An 18,674-nucleotide genomic window follows, 5' to 3' on the forward strand; every position below is an offset into this window, starting at 1 on the left:
AGACCAGTCAGAAAGGGAAAGTGTCATCATGGTCAAAGATTAAGTTGTGCATTTTATGCACTGTAAATCCCTATGGGGGGAGGGAATGAACAGAGTTGCTGAGTTGGCTTTACATCACATTCTGCCACTCAGAAGTCATGAGGAGGGTGAGAAATCATATGATGATTGAGCACAGGTGAAAAAGACATTATAAAATGAACAACCACACTATGGTCCATTGACATAGCAGTGGGAGAGAGCCATCGATTGAGAAAAGAACATGCCCCCCTGTCGAAGCAGATTGGTCAGACCACTGTGATCACTGTGTTTTGTCTCTGTTAAACTCAGCATGGTTGATGATAAACTAAAGCAAGATAACCTGCTGCCAGGTATGTGAATGGACATAATACTGCCACAATGGCAGTTATACACCAGTGTCTAAAATGTCAATACTCAGAGAAAATGTGGTTTGGATAAACAATAAGTGACATAAAAAATTATATGTAAAAGACAAAACAGAATTGATCAAAACATACCATAGTTTAAGACTTCAAATATTAAGAAGACACTTCACAGTATAGTTACCATCACAACTTTGGCTACCAGACTCTTATTATGATTACTAAATTCTGCACAATTTAAACACTTGCCCCCCAAATCCATCTTCCCAAAAACACACATAAATATTTGCCTTCCTGTATTATATGCTAAAATGTTTATTTTATTCTACAGAGCCTAGGGTTGCAAATGGAAAGGTATAGTACTGGAAACTTTTAAAATTTACCAATAAACTACCTGAATTTTTATGTAATCTATCACAAGGCATCTAGTGGCCCTTTTAGGGTACTTCAGATTATCACAGGTGTCTGTAATTATCTCTGGCCCTCTGTGTGGCCTTATGAGGCCTTATGGCATGTACAATACACTCAGTTTATTAGGTACCCCATTCATGAAAATGGTTAACTCCTACAGACAGTGAGTCACGTGGCAGTGGCTTGCTATATAAAGCAGGCAGAGAAGAATTGAGGCATTCAGTATTGTTTGATTGAGTGTTAGAATGAGCTAAACGAGTCACCTAAATGACTTTGAGCATGGTATGATCGTTGATGCCAGGTGTGCCGTTTCCAATATCTCAGAAACGGCCGGTAGCCGGGGGTTTTCACGCACGACAGTGTCTAGGGTTTACAGAGAACGGTGCAACAAACAAAAAACATCCAGTCAGTGGCAGTCTTGTGGGCAAAAACAGCTCGTTGATGAGAAGTCGTGCAAGCTAAGAGGTGGACCAGAAATATGCAAATAATGGCGCAGTACAACAGTGGTGTGCAGAATGACTTCTCGGAATGCACAACTCGTCTGTCCTTGTCACAGATGGGCTATTACAGCAGACGACCACACCAGGTTCCACTCCTATCAACTAAAAACAAGAAGAAGTGGCTCCAGTGGGCCATTCTACTTCGACCAACACTGGACATTTGAGGAGTGGAAAAACATTGTCTGGTCCGATGAATCTCGATTACTGTTGCGTCATGCTGATGGCAGAGTCAGGATTTGGCGTAAACAGCATGAATCCATGGCCCTATCCTGCCTGGTGTCAACAGTACAGGCTGGTGGTGGTGTAACGGTGTGGGGAATGTTTTCCTGGCACACATTAGGTCCCTTGATACCAAATGAGCAACGTTTCCATGCCCCGAAGAATTCAGCCGCTTCTAAAGGCAAAGGGGGGTCCGACCCAGTACTAGATGGGTGTATCTAATAAACTGGCCACTGAGTGTAATTAAATAATTAAATAACATGATTTTAAAATAAAAAGTTGTAAATCATTATCCGAAATCAGTGAATGCTATTGGTGTTTTAATATGAGGGTTTCAGTAAATATCAAAAAGAGTGGTGATGATGATGATGATGATGATGATGATGATGCTGTGCGCATCTATAGGTCATGTGGATGTGTTAGGTCTGTGCAGCTTGGGTGGGAAGTGATATGATGTTCTGTAAATTCACAGCAATTCGCTTCCTCCTAGTGGAGAAGTCTTGAGTGAGAGGACGCCTGTGAGTCACATGACTAGAATAGCTGTGACTAGGCCTGTTGGTCTTGGTGTCCGGACAACAGAGAGGTAAAAAGAAAGAGAGCAAAAGAGCTCTCATGCCTTCCTCTTCTCTTCCTCTTCCTCTCCCTTTCCCCTTCCTCTTGCTGAGCCAACTGTTCCCCTCTCTCTTTCCCTCCCTCTATCTTCCTCCGTCTGTTGCCCTCTGAGAATGGAATGGAGGGAGGAGGGGAGAAGAGGAGGGGGTGTGGGCAGTAAGTGACCTCAGAGACAGCTGCAGACTTGTTCTATTCTGTCCGTCCCTTTTTCCACAAGGAAAACTTAAAGCAGAGTCAGTTTCTCACAAGTAGTTTCTCAGAAGTATAAGAAAACCTTAAACATACTTTCATTTTGTCTCAACTTGTGGAGTTTTTCAGCAGTTGGAGAAAGTATTTAGTAGTTTAATAACTTAAGAGTGCTTGAAAAGGGAAGAAACTTTTCCCATTCCAGGAGTTCTCACAGAAACTCTTGAACTTTTATCTCCTGTGCACACTGGCTCCGTGCACGCCTGCTGTGTGACATTCCATCCGTCTGCCTGCTCTGCGGCACATGGCTCTGACTGTAAGTCCTCTTATAGCAACAGCAGCACTTGTCACTCTCAGACACACACACACACACACACACACACATGCCGTTTGGGCTGTCTTTTTTTAATACCTTTGAGAGCAGTTGACAAGTAACACTAGTGTGCCACCCCCCCTCATGTTAACCCCCCTCTCCCGACACTACAGGGGGTAAACTAGCTAGACTAAGGAAAGTCCCATTCGGGACACCCAGAAGATAGAGAAGGGAGTTTAAACCATAGCTAGCTCCATAACGTTACTGTTTATTGACGTTAGCTTTGAGTTTGGACATTCCTGCCCCCATGGTTCTGGACTTGGGGACTGATACCATGGCAGGATGCCCAAGCGAAGACTCGGAGGATCTGCCGGAATGTGACTGCGATATCAACAGGCAGGCTTTTCTTGGAGAATTGTGCTGGAATTGTTTTGTCTTGGAAAATTACACTGGAGTTTGGAGTTGTTTGGAATCTGGCTTGCATGTTCGTTTGCGCTATTGGGCAATTACTTAATCAAATAACTGGTTTTGGATAATAGTGTAAGAAGTTGTCTGCTGTCGGCTGGATACTGGAGAACTTCAGTATTGCAGAGCTTTGTGCACTAGCAGAGTGTGGGCGGAGTAGGCTAGCTGTTGTTGACTGTTATAGATGTTGAGACATTTCTCTCTGTGTTGATGAATAGGCTGTTGTTTCTCTGCTCTCTAAAAGGTCATTGAGGGGACCAAAGACTCTTTCAATGTCAAACTTTCTTTTCTCTGTCATCATCAGTGGGATAACAACAAGAGAGAAGCATGAGATAGCTTAGTGACTTTTACTCAGTTCAAAACATACTGTAGCTGCTTACGGTGAGAAGCAAAAACAGTACATCAATGCTATATTCTTTTCACCTTGTGCAAATAGCTGGTGATTTAGAATATTAGGGATATTGATTGTAATCCGTGTGGGCGGTAACATTACGTAATCAGATTACTTTCAAATTGGGTAATATTATTACAGTTACTTTGTCAAATAACATGATACTTTCAGAATCATATCACTACCGGACGCGTTTCCATGATCCGATCTCGACTTGCTTCCTCATTTAGTTCTGGGCAAGCTGGGAAAGGCTGTTTGGACAAATGTCATGACATCTGCTTTCCATAGAAATGTATAGAGGGCGCAGCTCTGATCTTTGCTATTGATCGCTTCTGTGATAGAAAAGCCCATAGAAGTCTTTCCCGCCTAGTGGCAAGTGTGCACTCTAGACATCTCTATGGTTCCGTGTAGTTTACACGCAGTTTATATCCAGAATTGGCAGCTCCAGAGAAAGATTTTAAATGAAAAGATAGGAAATCTGTACAGATTTGACTGGCACCTCAAATTTCTACTGCTTGAGCTCCTGCACATTTTATATAATATTAGCTCAAAAGTATTGTGGAGCTCCTGCACCTAAATATAAATAGTACAGACACCCAAAATGAATACCGGCACCTATTTCAGTCCAAATCAAACACTAATAACTAGTAAGATAACATGTTACTTTCCACACAAAGTAATATTGTAAAGTAACTAATCCCAAATAACTAATCCCAACACTGATTATAATATTGTTAATATACAGAGCATGTATCAATGTTGGGAGCCACTAAACTATGTCACCACGGCCTGTTCACACACTATCATCCAGAAGGCTTGGTCAATACAGGTGCATCAAAGATGGGACCGAGAGACTGAAAAACAGCTTTTATCTCAATGCCATCTGACTGTTAAATAGCCATCACTAGCCGGCTTCCACCTAGTACCCTGCCCTGAACTTAGTCACTGACACTAGCCAGCTACCACCCAGTTACCAGTGGAGTAAAGTACTTATGTAAAAATACTTTAAAGTAGTGCTTAAGTAGTTTTTTGTGGTATCTGTACTTTACTTTACTATTTATATTTTTGACAACTTTTGGTCACTTTAAAAATGTTTACATACTGTTTTACTAATTTCATATATATTTATGTTAATTCAGAAAGAATTCAGACCCCTTGACTTTTTCCACATTTTGTTACGTTACAGCATTATTCTAAAATTGATTAAATTGTTTTTTTTCCCCTCATCCATCGACATACAATACACATAATGACAAAGCAAAAACAGGTTTTTAGAAATGTTAGTAAATGAATGAAAAATAAATAACTGAAATATCACATTTACATAAGTATTCAGACCCTTTACTCAGTACTTTGTTGAAGCACCTTTGGCAGCGTTTACAGCCTCAAGTCTTCTGGGTATGACGCTACAAGCTTGGCACACCTGTATTTGGGGAGTTTCTCCCATTCTTCTCTGCAGATCCTCTCGTTCTTCTCTGCAGATCCTCTCAAGCTCTGTCAAGTTGGAGGGGGAGGGTCGCTGCACAGCTATTTTCAGGTCTCTCCAGAGATGTTTGATCGGGTTCAAGTTGGGGCTCTGGCTGGGCCACTAAAGGACATTCAGAGACTTGTTCCGAAGCCACTCCTCCGTTGTCTTGGCTGTGTGCTTAGTGTCATTGTTCTGTTGGAAGGTGAAACTTCACCCCAGCCTGAGGTCCTGAGTGTTCCAGAGCAGGTTTTCATCTGTACTTTGCTCCATTCATCTTACCCTCAATCCTGACTGGTCTCCCAGTCCCTGCTGCTGAAAAACATCCGCTCAGCATGATGCTGCCACCACCATGCTTCACCATAAGGATGGTGCCTGGTTTCCTCCAGGCGTGACGCTTGTCATCCAATCCAAATAGTTCCATCTTGGTTTCATCAGAACAGAGAATCTTGTTTCTCATGGTCTGAGATTCCTTTTGCCTGTCATATGCCTTTTACTGAGGAGTGGCTTCAGTCTGGCTACTCTACCATAAAGGCCTGATTGGTGGAGTGTTGCAGAGATGGTTATCCTTCTGGAAGGTTCTCCCATCGCCACAGAGGAACTCTGGAGCTCTGTCAGAGGGACCATTGGGTTCATGGTCACCTCCCTCACCAAGGCCCTTCTCTCCCGATTGCTCAGTTTGGCCAGGCAGCCAGCTCTAGGAAGAGTCTTGGTGGTTCCATACTTCTTCCATTTAAGAATAATGGAGGACACTGTGTTCTTGGGGACCTTCAACACTGCAGACATTTTTTGGTACCCTTCCCCAGATCTGTGCCTCGACACAATCCTGTCTCTGAGCTCTACGGACAATTCCTTCGACCTCATGGCTTGGTTTTTGCTCTGACATGCACTGTAAACTGTGAGACCTTATATAGACAGGTGTGTGCCTTCCAAATAATGGCCAATCAATTTGAATTTACCAAAGGTGGACTCCAATCAAGTTGTAGAAACATCTTAAGGATTATCAATGGAAACAGGATGCAACTGAGTCTCATAGCAAAGAGTCTGAATACTTATGTAAATAAGGTATTTCTGTTTAAAAATATATATCCATTTGCAAAAATGTCTAAAAACCTGTTTTTCACTTTGTCATTATGGGGTATTGTGTGTAGATTGATCAGGATTTTTACAAATTTGAGCCATTTTAAATAAGGCTGTAACGGTAACAAAATGTGGAAAAAGGGAATGGGTCTGAATACATTCCGAAGGCACTGTGTGTACTGTATTCTACTGTATTCTAGTCAATGCCGCTCTGACATTGCTCTTCATAATATTTATGTGTTTCTTAATTCCTTTCTTTTACTTTTAGATTTGTGTGTATCGTTAGATATTACTGCACTGTTGGAGCTAGGAACACAAGCATTTCGCTCCACCCATAATACATATGCTAAATATGTGTATCCGACAAATCAGATTTGATTTGATTGATGTGAGTTCCCTGGCATGATGACATTCTGATGAGGCAGTCCATTTATAGATCAGAGTACTCATGGGCTATCCACAGCTGAAATAATAATGCCATATCGTCTGCCCCTATAGACCGGTCTGTGATACAGCCTCCTGTCCAGTCACAGTCACAGTGGTATAGGGTGTCTAAAGTGGCAGAGGCCTGCCAAAAACGTCCAATGGGTAACAACTTATTTACTTTAATTAGTGGATCCAGCACAGAATGGCTCCTGCCTGCATTCAATACTAGTATTTCTGGTGTGACAGGGAGGGACGATGTGAGAGAGCTGCATAACTTTGAAGGGTGTAGTAGTGTGAATGTGAAGAGTTGACTCTGCTCCTTTGGCAGTTTATAATGGGCGTATTTAAAATCAGAGGACATTCTTTCCATTTCTCACAACCTCCATAAACGTTTTACATATTTAGATTGTAATGCATCACACGTCCAAAATGGATCCCAGACAGATGTTATGTGGGGTTACAGTAGGAGTTTAATATTCACATAAATATGTCCTGTAAACATATCCCTAAACCCTTCTGACCTCAGGATATCATCTTCCACTCCTGCAGCCCTCTCGGTTGCGGACATGTTGGTTATGGTTTGTTGTGGTACTGGGGCCCCCCTCTCTACCTTTCATTCCTACTGGAGGACTATGGATAATGGGGGAGCTGAGTGATATTGTGTTGTTACGGTTGCTTCTTGGTTGTTGAGTTGTTGTTGTATTTTTTTGTGGTTATGGTCGATATCTTCAGTGATTGTATGACTACATACAGTAGGTAAGATTTCTGTAGTAGAATGTAGTAGAATGAAGTTCTGGTAGTATTTAGTTTGTTTGTATGGAGGGTGACTGACTGAATCTAACATGACTGAATCTCTCTCTCAGGGTGAAGAAGTTGAGGGAGACGCTGGTTGCGGTGCAGCAGCTGGATAAGAACATGTGCAGTCTGCGCTCCTGGCTCGCTCACATCGAGACAGAGCTGACCAGACCTCTCGTCTACGACACCTGTGACGCGCAGGAGATACAGAGGAAACTCAACCAGCAGCAGGTAGGAGGAACACACACTCACTCTGAAAGAGACAGACAGGCAGGCAAGGCTAGCTACATAATCAGATCATGTGGTTTGATTTATTTCCTAAAGTACGTGGTAAACATCTGAACAACTGGTGATGATGCAACAGGGTAGAAAGTCATCGCCCAAGTGAGGTCTTTATGGTATTTCAAGACAGTGTTTTTTTTTCTCACCCACTGTTTCTGTTCCTGTCCTCAACCCTCCAATATTACCCACTCTTCATCCCTTTCTCCATCCATCCTCATCTTTCTTCTCTCTCTGCCTTCCCCTTTCTCCACCTCCAGGACATTCAGCGGGACATAGAGAAGCACAGTACAGGCGTGGCGTCTGTGTTGAACCTGTGTGAAGTGTTGCTACATGACTGTGACGCCTGTTCTACGGAGACAGAGTGTGACTCCATCCAGCAGGCCACCAGGGGCCTGGACCGACGCTGGAGGAACATCTGTGCCATGTCCATGGAAAGGAGGCTCAAGTGGGTCCTATACACATACAGTACAGTACACACACACACACACACACACACACACACACACACACACACACACACACACACACACAGTACATACAGTGGGGCAAAAACTTATTTAGTCAGCCACCAATTGTGCAAGTTCTCCCACTTAAAAAGATGAGAGAGGCCTGTAATTTTCATCATAGGTACACTTCAACAATGACAGACAAAAAATCCAGAAAATCACATTGTAGGATTTTTAATTTATTTATTTGCAAATTATGGTGGAAAATAAGTATTCTTCTGTAATTTTGGTAATTAACAGGATATCTATTGCAATCTATGGTAACTTTGGTCATTTATACCTGAATACATTTTTTGAAAAACTTTCATAAATAGTAGTCATTTTGTAAATATGTGTTCATATCTTCCATGAGTTTCTAGGAAATAGGCCATATGGTTAAAGTGAAAATTGCCTAATTAATGAAAAATAAATCAATTCTAATAAACAATGCCATTATTTTAAAATAACTCTTTCAAATATTGTCTTTTTTTCACACAAAATATTTATAACAAAGACATAATGACATAGTAAAATAAATAAAAGAGTAAAAAAATAGATATATATTTCATGCTGAAACTCTCATATTAAACACCAACGGCATTCACTAAGTTGATGGTTTATTTTAAGGATAATGTTTTACAACTTTGTCATTCTATATTTTATTTTAAAATAATCTCTATTAGATTTGTTAAATATATTTTACATGTGATAAGGCCACACAGAGGGCCAGAGATAATTACAGACACCTGTGATAATCTGAAGTACCCAAAAAGGCCACTAGATGCCATCTAATAACATTCCACATATTCCTTGAAAGTTATCAAAATTCTGGTAGTTTACTGGTAAACTTAAAAGTTTCCAGTAGTATACCGTTCCCTTGCAACCCTAAGTGTGTATCAAACGTCACTCTCTCATCTTCTTGTAGGATTGAGGAGACGTGGAGGCTGTGGCAGAAGTTTCTGGATGACTTCTCTCGGTTTGAGGAGTGGCTGAAGACCTCAGAGAGGACGGCTGCTCTTCCCAACTCCTCTGGAGTTCTATACACCATCGCAAAGGAGGAGCTCAAGAAGTTTGAGGTACAGGTTAGAGAGTGGTTGAAGTTTGAGGTACAGGTTAGAGAGCGGTTGAAGTTTGAGGTACAGGTTAGAGAGCTGTTGAAGTTTGAGGTACAGGTTAGAGAGCGGTTGAAGTTTGAGGTACAGGTTAGAGAGCGGTTGAAGTTTGAGGTACAGGTTAGAGAGCTGTTGAAGTTTGAGGTACAGGTTAGAGAGCGGTTGTGGGCAGAGAAAAAGGAAGGAAAGGAGGGGAAGAGTTTAAATAGTTGTAAAGACAGGGTAGGAAGAGAGATCGAGAGATGAAGTAAGAATGAGAGAGCGTGTGTGTACAGTGCAAAGTGAAGGGGGAGGGGGCATATGGGGTAAAGTGAGAGAGTGCAGAGTAAGAGAAGGGGGAGATCAGATTACTGGAATCTGTCTTTGCTGGCCGTCACATTTTTCCTGCAGTAGCTGACCAGGGCCAATGGGGTCATGTGTCAGTGTCATCCCAGAATACCACAGGCTTACTTGAAACCGTTGTTGGGTCAAAATAATCAACCAATTACACATACTGAGACCACCAACCTTACCTTTACTTTGTATTTTATTTTGTATGTGTACAGTATTTGTATAAAATCTTCATTCTGATCATGTGTGTGTCCTAGGCCTTCCAGAGGCAGGTCCAGGAGTTTCTGACCCAGCTGGAACTGATCAATAAGCAGTACCGCCGACTGGCCAGAGAGAACCGCACAGACTCCTCCTGCCGCCTCCGTGAAATGGTGCATGATGGGAACCGGCGCTGGGACAACCTGCAGAAGAGGGTTGCCTCCATCCTGCGCAGGCTCAAGGTATGCTGGGAAATGTCATGATGTCATAACATATGTTATGAAACATGGTGATGATATAGCAGAGCCTGGTCAGGTCAAGATTTATCACATCATTTTGTTGTGAAGATAAAAGAGTAGAAACTCACAAATACTTAGTTTCACTCTGATCACTGTTTTAGTCTAGTTATTAAACAGACCTATAACACTGTTTTAGTCTAGTTATTAAACAGACCTATAACACTGTTTTAGTCTAGATATTAAACAGACCTATAACACTGTTTTAGTCTAGTTATTAAACAGACCTATAACACTGTTTTAATCTAGTTATTAAACAGCCCTATAACACTGTTTCACTCTCTGTGTGTTCTCTCAGCACTTCATTGGTCAGAGGGAGGAGTTTGAGACAGCTAGAGACAGCATCCTGGTGTGGCTCACTGAGATGGACCTGCAGCTCACCAACATAGAACACTTCTCAGAGTGTGATGTTCAGGCTAAGATCAAACAGCTAAGGGTAAGAACCAGTGGAGGCTGCTGGGGGTAGGACAGCTCATACTAATGTCTGGAATGGATCAAATGGAATGGCATCAAACACATGGAAACCATGGAAACCATGATGTGTTTGATGTATTTGATACCGTTCCACTGATTCCACTCCAGTCATTACCATGAGCCCGTCATCCCCAATTAAGGTGCCACCAACCTCCTGTGGTAAGAACAGTGTGTCCCGAGTGTGCATGCATACGTGCGTGCATTCGAGTATGTGTATGTGAATTTGAATGCTATATTTTCAATGTTTTTTGAGTTTGAATGAACTCTCTATGACGGCTTGGCAATTTAACTATCTGACTTGGTCTCCTCCTGTGCTGTATGTAACTAGTATCCTCCCATGACGGATTTAACTGGCATAACAAATAGAGATAAAAGCATTTCCCCGATTCCCCTTGGAAACATACTGAAACGTCTAACCCCTGACCTTTGCCCTCTGTGTGTGTGTGTGTTCAGGCGTTCCAGCAGGAGATCTCTCTGAACACAGGGCAGATTGAGCTGGTGTTCAGGCAGGGGGAGGCCCTGATAGAGAAGAGTGAGCCTCTGGATGGTGCTGTTCTAGAGGAGGAACTGGAGGAGCTACAGAGGTACTGGCAGGAGGTGTTTGGACGTGTCGACAGATACTACAAGAAGCTGACACGCCTGCCTGTGAGTAATGTCTTTTGCTTACAGAACACACACACACACTACAAGAAGATATGGGCCATTTGCCAATATGATATAACTATCATAACCTCGTACACACACCTAGCACGCGCATACAAACGTACACACTCACTCCCCCTCTCCTTCCCTTCAGCTTGCCGATGATGAACTAGACTGTTCTGACCGAGATCTGGACATGGACGAGTCGGCTGATCTCTCTGACCTGCAGTGGGGTGACTCCTCTCTCCCCTGCCCCTCCAGTCTCCCCACCTCGGGCTCTGTCCTCCCCCCACAGGCGGACCGCTCGGGCCGCGACACCCCAGCCAGCATGGACTCTATCCCACTGGAGTGGGACCACGACTACGACCTGAGCCGGGGGCTTGAGAGTGCTGGAGGGCGGGGTCTGGGGTCAGAAAGGGGCAGAGGACAGGAGCAGGAGGAGGAGTACCTCAGGTCGGCTGCCGCTGTGTTGTCAGGTTAGTATAATACCACTACAGACTGCCGCTGTGTTGTCAGGTTAGTATAATACTACTACAGACTGCCGCTGTGTTGTCAGGTTGGTATAATACTACTACAGACTGCCGCTGTGTTGTCAGGTTAGTATAATACTACTACAGACTGCCGCTGTGTTGTCAGGTTAGTATAATACTACTACAGACTGCCGCTGTGTTGTCAGGTTAGTATAATACCACTACAGACTGCCGCTGTGTTGTCAGGTTAGTATAATACCACTACAGACTGCCGCTGTGTTGTCAGGTTAGTATAATACCACTACAGACTGCTGCTGTGTTGTCAGGTTAGTATAATACCACTACAGACTGCCGCTGTGTTGTCAGGTTAGTATAATACCACTACAGACTGCCGCTGTGTTGTCAGGTTAGTATAATACCACTACAGACTGCTGCTGGAGATGGACAGATCAATACTTTATTGATAAGTGTTTTATAGATGTCCAAGGGGAACTCACTGTTATACAAACAACAAAAATAATAACAAGGATATACTGCAAGAAGTTCTCCCATCAAAGTGATCGTTTACTTAGGATATTTGTAGCATTTAAAAAGCCCAGGCATCTACACCAGCATTAAATATATTACCAGTTCTCAAACATGTGAAATTAAGAGTAATAGGATGAAAAAAGCATACAATTAAACCTATACACACTACATACTTGTCCAATGTCCCTTGTTCTAATTGTGAGGACTGTGCATATCTCTCTTTGCAGATGTAGTTATACCAGAAAGCCCAGAGGCCTATATAAAACTGACAGAGAGCACACTGAGATCCTCCTCTGGTAGGCAACTAGCCACACTAGCATGCTAACGTGCTTAAGCACAAATACCATACAATTTACCATAGCATGCTAACGTGCTTAAGCACAAATACCATATAATTTACCATAGCATGTTAATAAAGTATGATGAGCAAACGAGGCATATGTGTAATTTATCATCGCATGTCAATAACATATCACAAAACTAAATATACTAACATGCCTGTTCAACTGCGGTAAATCAACATAGCATGCATCATTCACCATTGTTGCATGCACAATCATCATTCAAGAATATATACACCGTATAAGAATGTATACACCATAAGAGAATGTATACATCATATGAGAATGTATACACCATATAAGAATGTATACACCATATAAGAATGTATACACCATATAAGAATGTATACACCATATGAGAATGTATACACCATATAAGAATGTATACACCATATAAGAATGTATACACCATATAAGAATGTATACACCATATAAGAATGTATACACCATATGAGAATGTATACACCATATGAGAATGTATACACCATATAAGAATGTATACACCATATGAGAATGTATACACCATATAAGAATGTATACACCATATGAGAATGTATACACCATATAAGAATGTATACACCATATGAGAATGTATACACCATATAAGAATGTATACACCATATGAGAATGTATACACCATATAAGAATGTATACACCATATAAGAATGTATTTTTCCATATAAGAATGTATACACCATATGAGAATGTATACACCATATGAGAATGTATACACCATATAAGAATGTATACACCATATAAGAATGTATACACCATATGAGAATGTATACACCATATAAGAATGTATACACCATATGAGAATGTATACACCATATAAGAATGTATACACCATATAAGAATGTATACACCATATGAGAATGTATACACCATATAAGAATGTATACACAATAGCATGCTAAAGCACTTTTCCATTCACCTTTATTGGTATCACATCACGCAACTGATCATATAAACCACCTACTTTTCCTTCTTTGTTTGCAGTTTTTCAACACGGACTAACTTTTAACATTGCTTGTTTTTTCCATTATGAGCATGTTCTCAAAGGTGGACCAGTCTGCCAGTATCTACCACTACTGTTTGTCAATATGAAATTGTAGACTGGCAAAAAACAAACCCCCAGAGAATTCTCTCTCCTCGTTGGCTGACCCCCTCCTGACCCCACAGGTGAGCCAGGTCAGCTGGAGGCCCACCTGAGACAGTTGGACCAGGCTGTGGACTCTGGCCGCTACTCTGTCCAGCAGGGAGAGGCGGCTGCCTGCAGTGGCCAGGCCAGCACCAGCCCTGAGCTGGACTCGACTTACATGGGCTATGTGAGGGCTTTCTCTCTCAGAAAATCTCCTAGTAATAGTATGGCTAAAACTGTAAGAAATATACAGAAAAACCCAAATGTCATGTCGTAGCATGATAACACTATGTTCCCTGTCTGTTGTAGATGCGTCTGATGGGAGAGTGTCGGGGCAGTATAGATGCAGTGAAGAGGGCTGGAGGACAGCTGACTGAGGAGGATGATGACATGCCAGGACTCACCAACCCCACCAGCACAGACAGCCAGAGTGCAGGTTGGTGATACACACACAAACACACATACACACACTCTCTCTCGCTTATTATAATCAATAATGAGGGATGAGTCAACTGAAACTGTGTTACATCTCTCCCCAAGGTGTGATTGAGCGCTGGGAGCTGATCCAGGCTCGGTCTCTGAGGGACAAACACAGACAGAAGCAGAACCTGCAGCAGTGTCACCAGCTGATCTCAGACCTGCAGACCATGGGGGCATGGCTGTGCGAGGCAGAGGCAGAGCTGGGACAGCTACGGGTGCTAGACCTCAGCACAGACATACACACCATCCAACAGAGGATCAGAAAGCTCAAGGTGTGTGTGCGTGCATCTTATGTATACCATTTGCATCTATGTGCCACATGATACCCATGGTCTCTATGATTTCCCATACCTATGTACAGTGTAATCACGAGCCTGCTGGTCCAGTGCCCAGGCAGAGACCTATATAGTACAAATACATCACCCCAGCTGCTGTAGTCTGTTACACATCATCCCAGCTGCTGTAGTCTGTTACACATCACCCCAGCTGCTGTAGTCTGTTACACATCACCCCAGCTGCTGTAGTCTGTTACACATCAGACCAGCTGCTGCAATCTGTAACACATCAGACCAGCTGCTGTAGTCTGTAACACATCAGACCAGCTGCTGCAGTCTGTAACACATCAGACCAGCTGCTGCAGTCTGTAACACATCAGACCAGCTGCTGCAGTCTGTAACACATCAGACCAGCTGCTGCAGTCTGTTACACATCAGACCGGCTGCTGCAGTCTGTAACACATCAGACCAGTTGCTGTAGTCTGTAACACATCGCACAGCCCAGCTGCTGTAGTCTGTAACACATTAGACCAGCTGCTGTAGTCTGTAACACATCAGACCAGCTGCTGTAGTCTGTAATACATCAGACAGGCCAGCTGCAGTAGTCTGTAACACATCACACAGCCCAGCTGTTGTAGTCTGTAACGCATCAGACCAGCTGCTGTAGTCTGTTACACATCACCCCAGCTGCTGTAGTCTGTTACACATCACCCCAGCTGCTGTAGTCTGTTACATATCAGACCAGCTGCTGCAGTCTGTAACACATCAGACCAGCTGCTGCAGTCTGTAACACATCAGACCAGCTGCTGTAGTCTGTTACACATCAGACCAGCTGCTGCAGTCTGTAACACATCAGACCAGCTGCTGCAGTCTGGAACACATCGGACCAGCTGCTGCAGTCTGTAACACATCAGACCAGCTGCTGCAGTCTGTAACACATCAGACCAGCTGCTGCAGTCTGTTACACATCAGACCGGCTGCTGCAGTCTGTAACACATCGCACAGCCCAGCTGCTGTAGTCTGTAACACATTAGACCAGCTGCTGTAGTCTGTAACACATCAAACCAGCTGCTGTGGTCTGTAACACATCAGACCAGCTACTGTAGTCTGTAACACATCAGACCAGCTGCTGTAGTCTGTAACACATCACACAGCCCAGCTGTTGTAGTCTGTAACACATCAGACCAGCTACAGTGGTCTGTAACACATCAGACCAGCTGCTGTAGTCTGTAACACATCAGACCAGCTACAGTGGTCTGTAACACATCAGACCAGCCGCTATAGTCTGTAACACATCACACATTCCAGCTGCTGTAGTCTGTAACACATCACACAGCCCAGCTGTTGTAGTCTGTAACACATCAGACCAGCTACAGTGGTCTGTAACACATCAGGCCAGCTGCTGTAGTCTGTAACACATCACACATTCCAGCTGCTGTAGTCTGTAACACATCACACAGTCCAGCTGCTGTAGTCTGTAACACATCACACAGTCCAGCTGCTGTAGTCTGTAACACATGACACAGCCCAGCTGCTGTAGTCTGTTACACATCAGACCAGCTGCTGTAGTCTGTAACACATTAGACAGGCCAGCTGCTGTGGTCTGTAACACATCACACAGGCCAGCTGCTGTAGTCTGTAAAACATCAGACCAGCTGCTGTAGTCTGTAACACATCAAATCAAATCAAATGTATTTATATAGCCCTTCGTACATCAGCTGATATCTCAGAGTGCTGTACAGAAACCCAGCCTAAAACCCCAAACAGCAAGCAATGCAGGTGTAGAAGCATGGTGGCTAGGAAAAACTCCCTAGAAAGGCCAAAACCTAGGAAGAAACCTAGAGAGGAACCAGGCTATGTGGGGTGGCCAGTCCTCTTCTGGCTGTGCCGGGTGGAGATTATAACAGAACATGGCCAAGATGTTCAAATGTTCATAAATGACCAGCATGGTCCAATAATAATAAGGCAGAACAGTTGAAACTGGAGCAGCAGCATGGCCAGGTGGACTGGGGACAGCAAGGAGTCATCCTGTCAGGTAGTCCTGAGGCATGGTCCTAGGGCTCAGGCCCTCCGAGAGAGAGAAAGAAAGAGAGAAAGAGAGAATTAGAGAGAGCACACTTAAATTCACACAGGACACCGAATAGGACAGGAGAAGTACTCCAGATATAACAAACTGACCCTAGCCCCCCGACACATAAATATTGGAGGCTGAGACAGGAGGGGTCAGGAGACACTGTGGCCCCATCCGAGGACACCCCCGGACAGGGCCAAACAGGAAGGATATAACCCCACCCACTTTGCCAAAGCACAGCCCCCACACCACTAGAGGGATATCTTCAACCACCAACTTACCATCCTGAGACAAGGCCGAGTATAGCCCACAAACATCTCTGCCCCGGCACAACCCAAGGGGGGCGCCAACCCAGACAGGAAGATCACATCAGTGACTCAACCCACTCAAGTGACGCACCCCTCCTTAGGGACGATATGAAAGAGCCCCAGTAAGCCAGTGACTCAGCCCCTGTAATAGGGTTAGAGGCAGAGAATCCCAGTGGAAAGAGGGGAACCGGCCAGGCAGAGACAGCAAGGGCGGTTCGTTGCTCCAGAGCCTTTCCGTTCACCTTCCCACTCCCGGGCCAGACTACACTCAATCATATGACCCACTGAAGAGATGAGTCTTCAGTACAGACTTAAAGGTTGAGACAGAGTTTGCGTCTCTTACATGGGTAGGCAGACCATTCCATAAAAATGGAGCTCTATAGGAGAAAGCCCTGCCTCCAGCTGTTTGCTTAGAAATTCTAGGGACAATTAGGAGGCCTGCGTCTTGTGACCGTAGCGTACGTGTAGGTATGTACGGCAGGACCAAATCAGAGACATAGGTAGGAGCAAGCCCATGTAATGCTTTGTAGGTTAGCAGTAAAACCTTGAAATCAGCCCTTGCCTTGACAGGAAGCCAGTGTAGGGAGGCTAGCACTGGAGTAATATGATCACATTTTTTGGTTCTAGTCAGGATTCTAGCAGCCGTATTTAGCACTAACTGAAGTTTATTTAGTGCTTTATCCGGGTAGCCGGAAAGTAGAGCATTGCAGTAGTCTAACCTAGAAGTGACAAAAGCATGGATTAATGTTTCTGCATCATTTTTGGACAAAAAGTTTCTGATTTTTGCAATGTTACGTAGAAATGGTCTTGATATGTTCTTCAAAAGAGAGATCAGGGTTCAGAGTAACGCCGAGGTCCTTCACAGTTTTATTTGAGACGACTGTACAACCATTAAGATTAATTGTCAGATTCAACAGAAGATCTCTTTGTTTCTTGGGACCTAGAACAAGCATCTCTGTTTTGTCTGAGTTTAAAAGTAGAAAGTAGAAACACATGACACAGCCCAGCAGCTGTAGTCTGTAACACATCAGACAGCCCAGCTGCTGTAGTCTGTAACACATCAGACAGGCCAGATGCTGTAGTCTGTAACACATTAGACAGGCCATCTGCTATAGTCTGTAACACATTAGACAGCCTATATGCTGTAGTCTGTAACACATCAGACAGGCCAGATGCTGTAGTCTGTAACACATCAGACAGCCTATCTGCTATAGTCTGTAACACATTAGACAGCCTATATGCTGTAGTCTGTACCACATCAGACAGGCCAGATGCTGTAGTCTGTAACACATCAGACAGGCCAGATGCTGTAGTCTGTAACACATCAGACAGGCTATCTGATGTAGTCTGTAACACATCAGACAGGCCAGATGCTGTAGTCTGTAACACATCAGACAGGCCAGATGCTGTAGTCTGTAACACATCAGACAGCCTATCTGCTGTAGTCTGTAACACATTAGACAGCCTATATGCTGTAGTCTGTAACACATCAGACAGCCTATCTGCTGTCGTCTGTAACACATTAGACAGCCTATATGCTGTAGTCTGTAACACACAGCCCAGCAGCTGTAGTCTGTAACACATCACACATTCCAGCTGCTGTAGTCTGTAACACATCAGACAGCCCAGCTGCTGTAGTCTGTAACACACAGCCCAGCAGCTGTAGTCTGTAACACATCACACATTCCAGCTGCTGTAGTCTGTAACACATCAGACCAGCTACAGTAGTCTGTAACACATCACCCCAGCTGCTGTAGTCTGTAACACATCAGACCAGCTGCTGTAGTCTGTAACACATCACCCCAGCTGCTGTAGTCTGTTACACATCAGACCCAAGGATGTCAACAGACTATAAATAGGCCGTCTGATCTGAAGTCTGGTGGGGTTCGCTAACCTACACCTAGTTTACTGACACCTACTGTTAGTGCTCCTGTACTAGCTCTGCTCTGTCATCACCAAGCCTATTTATAACTACTGTAAACCAGTACTGGGAAGTAT

General features: G+C 43.7%; 1 protein-coding gene across 6 annotated transcripts in view; it reads left to right on the forward strand.

Annotated features, from left to right (window-relative positions):
* syne1a (spectrin repeat containing, nuclear envelope 1a) overlaps nucleotides 1-18,674 on the forward strand; it is a 132,844-nt gene that overhangs the window by 108,408 nt on the left and 5,762 nt on the right. For 3 of the 6 annotated variants that reach the window (XM_042300843.1, XM_042300846.1, XM_042300848.1), the window contains 12 exons: nucleotides 1,983-2,093; nucleotides 7,312-7,474; nucleotides 7,783-7,970; nucleotides 8,936-9,086; nucleotides 9,710-9,892; nucleotides 10,245-10,382; nucleotides 10,874-11,065; nucleotides 11,217-11,538; nucleotides 12,288-12,356; nucleotides 13,584-13,729; nucleotides 13,852-13,978; nucleotides 14,083-14,294. In XM_042300843.1, the coding sequence (XP_042156777.1) occupies nucleotides 1,983-2,093; nucleotides 7,312-7,474; nucleotides 7,783-7,970; nucleotides 8,936-9,086; nucleotides 9,710-9,892; nucleotides 10,245-10,382; nucleotides 10,874-11,065; nucleotides 11,217-11,538; nucleotides 12,288-12,356; nucleotides 13,584-13,729; nucleotides 13,852-13,978; nucleotides 14,083-14,294 (2,002 nt within the window). The remainder of the gene's footprint in view (nucleotides 1-1,982; nucleotides 2,094-7,311; nucleotides 7,475-7,782; nucleotides 7,971-8,935; nucleotides 9,087-9,709; nucleotides 9,893-10,244; nucleotides 10,383-10,873; nucleotides 11,066-11,216; nucleotides 11,539-12,287; nucleotides 12,357-13,583; nucleotides 13,730-13,851; nucleotides 13,979-14,082; nucleotides 14,295-18,674) is intronic. The other 3 variants (XM_042300844.1, XM_042300845.1, XM_042300847.1) reach the window with 3 other exon arrangements.

This window comes from Oncorhynchus tshawytscha, linkage group LG18 (genome assembly GCF_018296145.1).
Source record: "Oncorhynchus tshawytscha isolate Ot180627B linkage group LG18, Otsh_v2.0, whole genome shotgun sequence".
Lineage (NCBI taxonomy): Eukaryota > Metazoa > Chordata > Actinopteri > Salmoniformes > Salmonidae > Oncorhynchus > Oncorhynchus tshawytscha.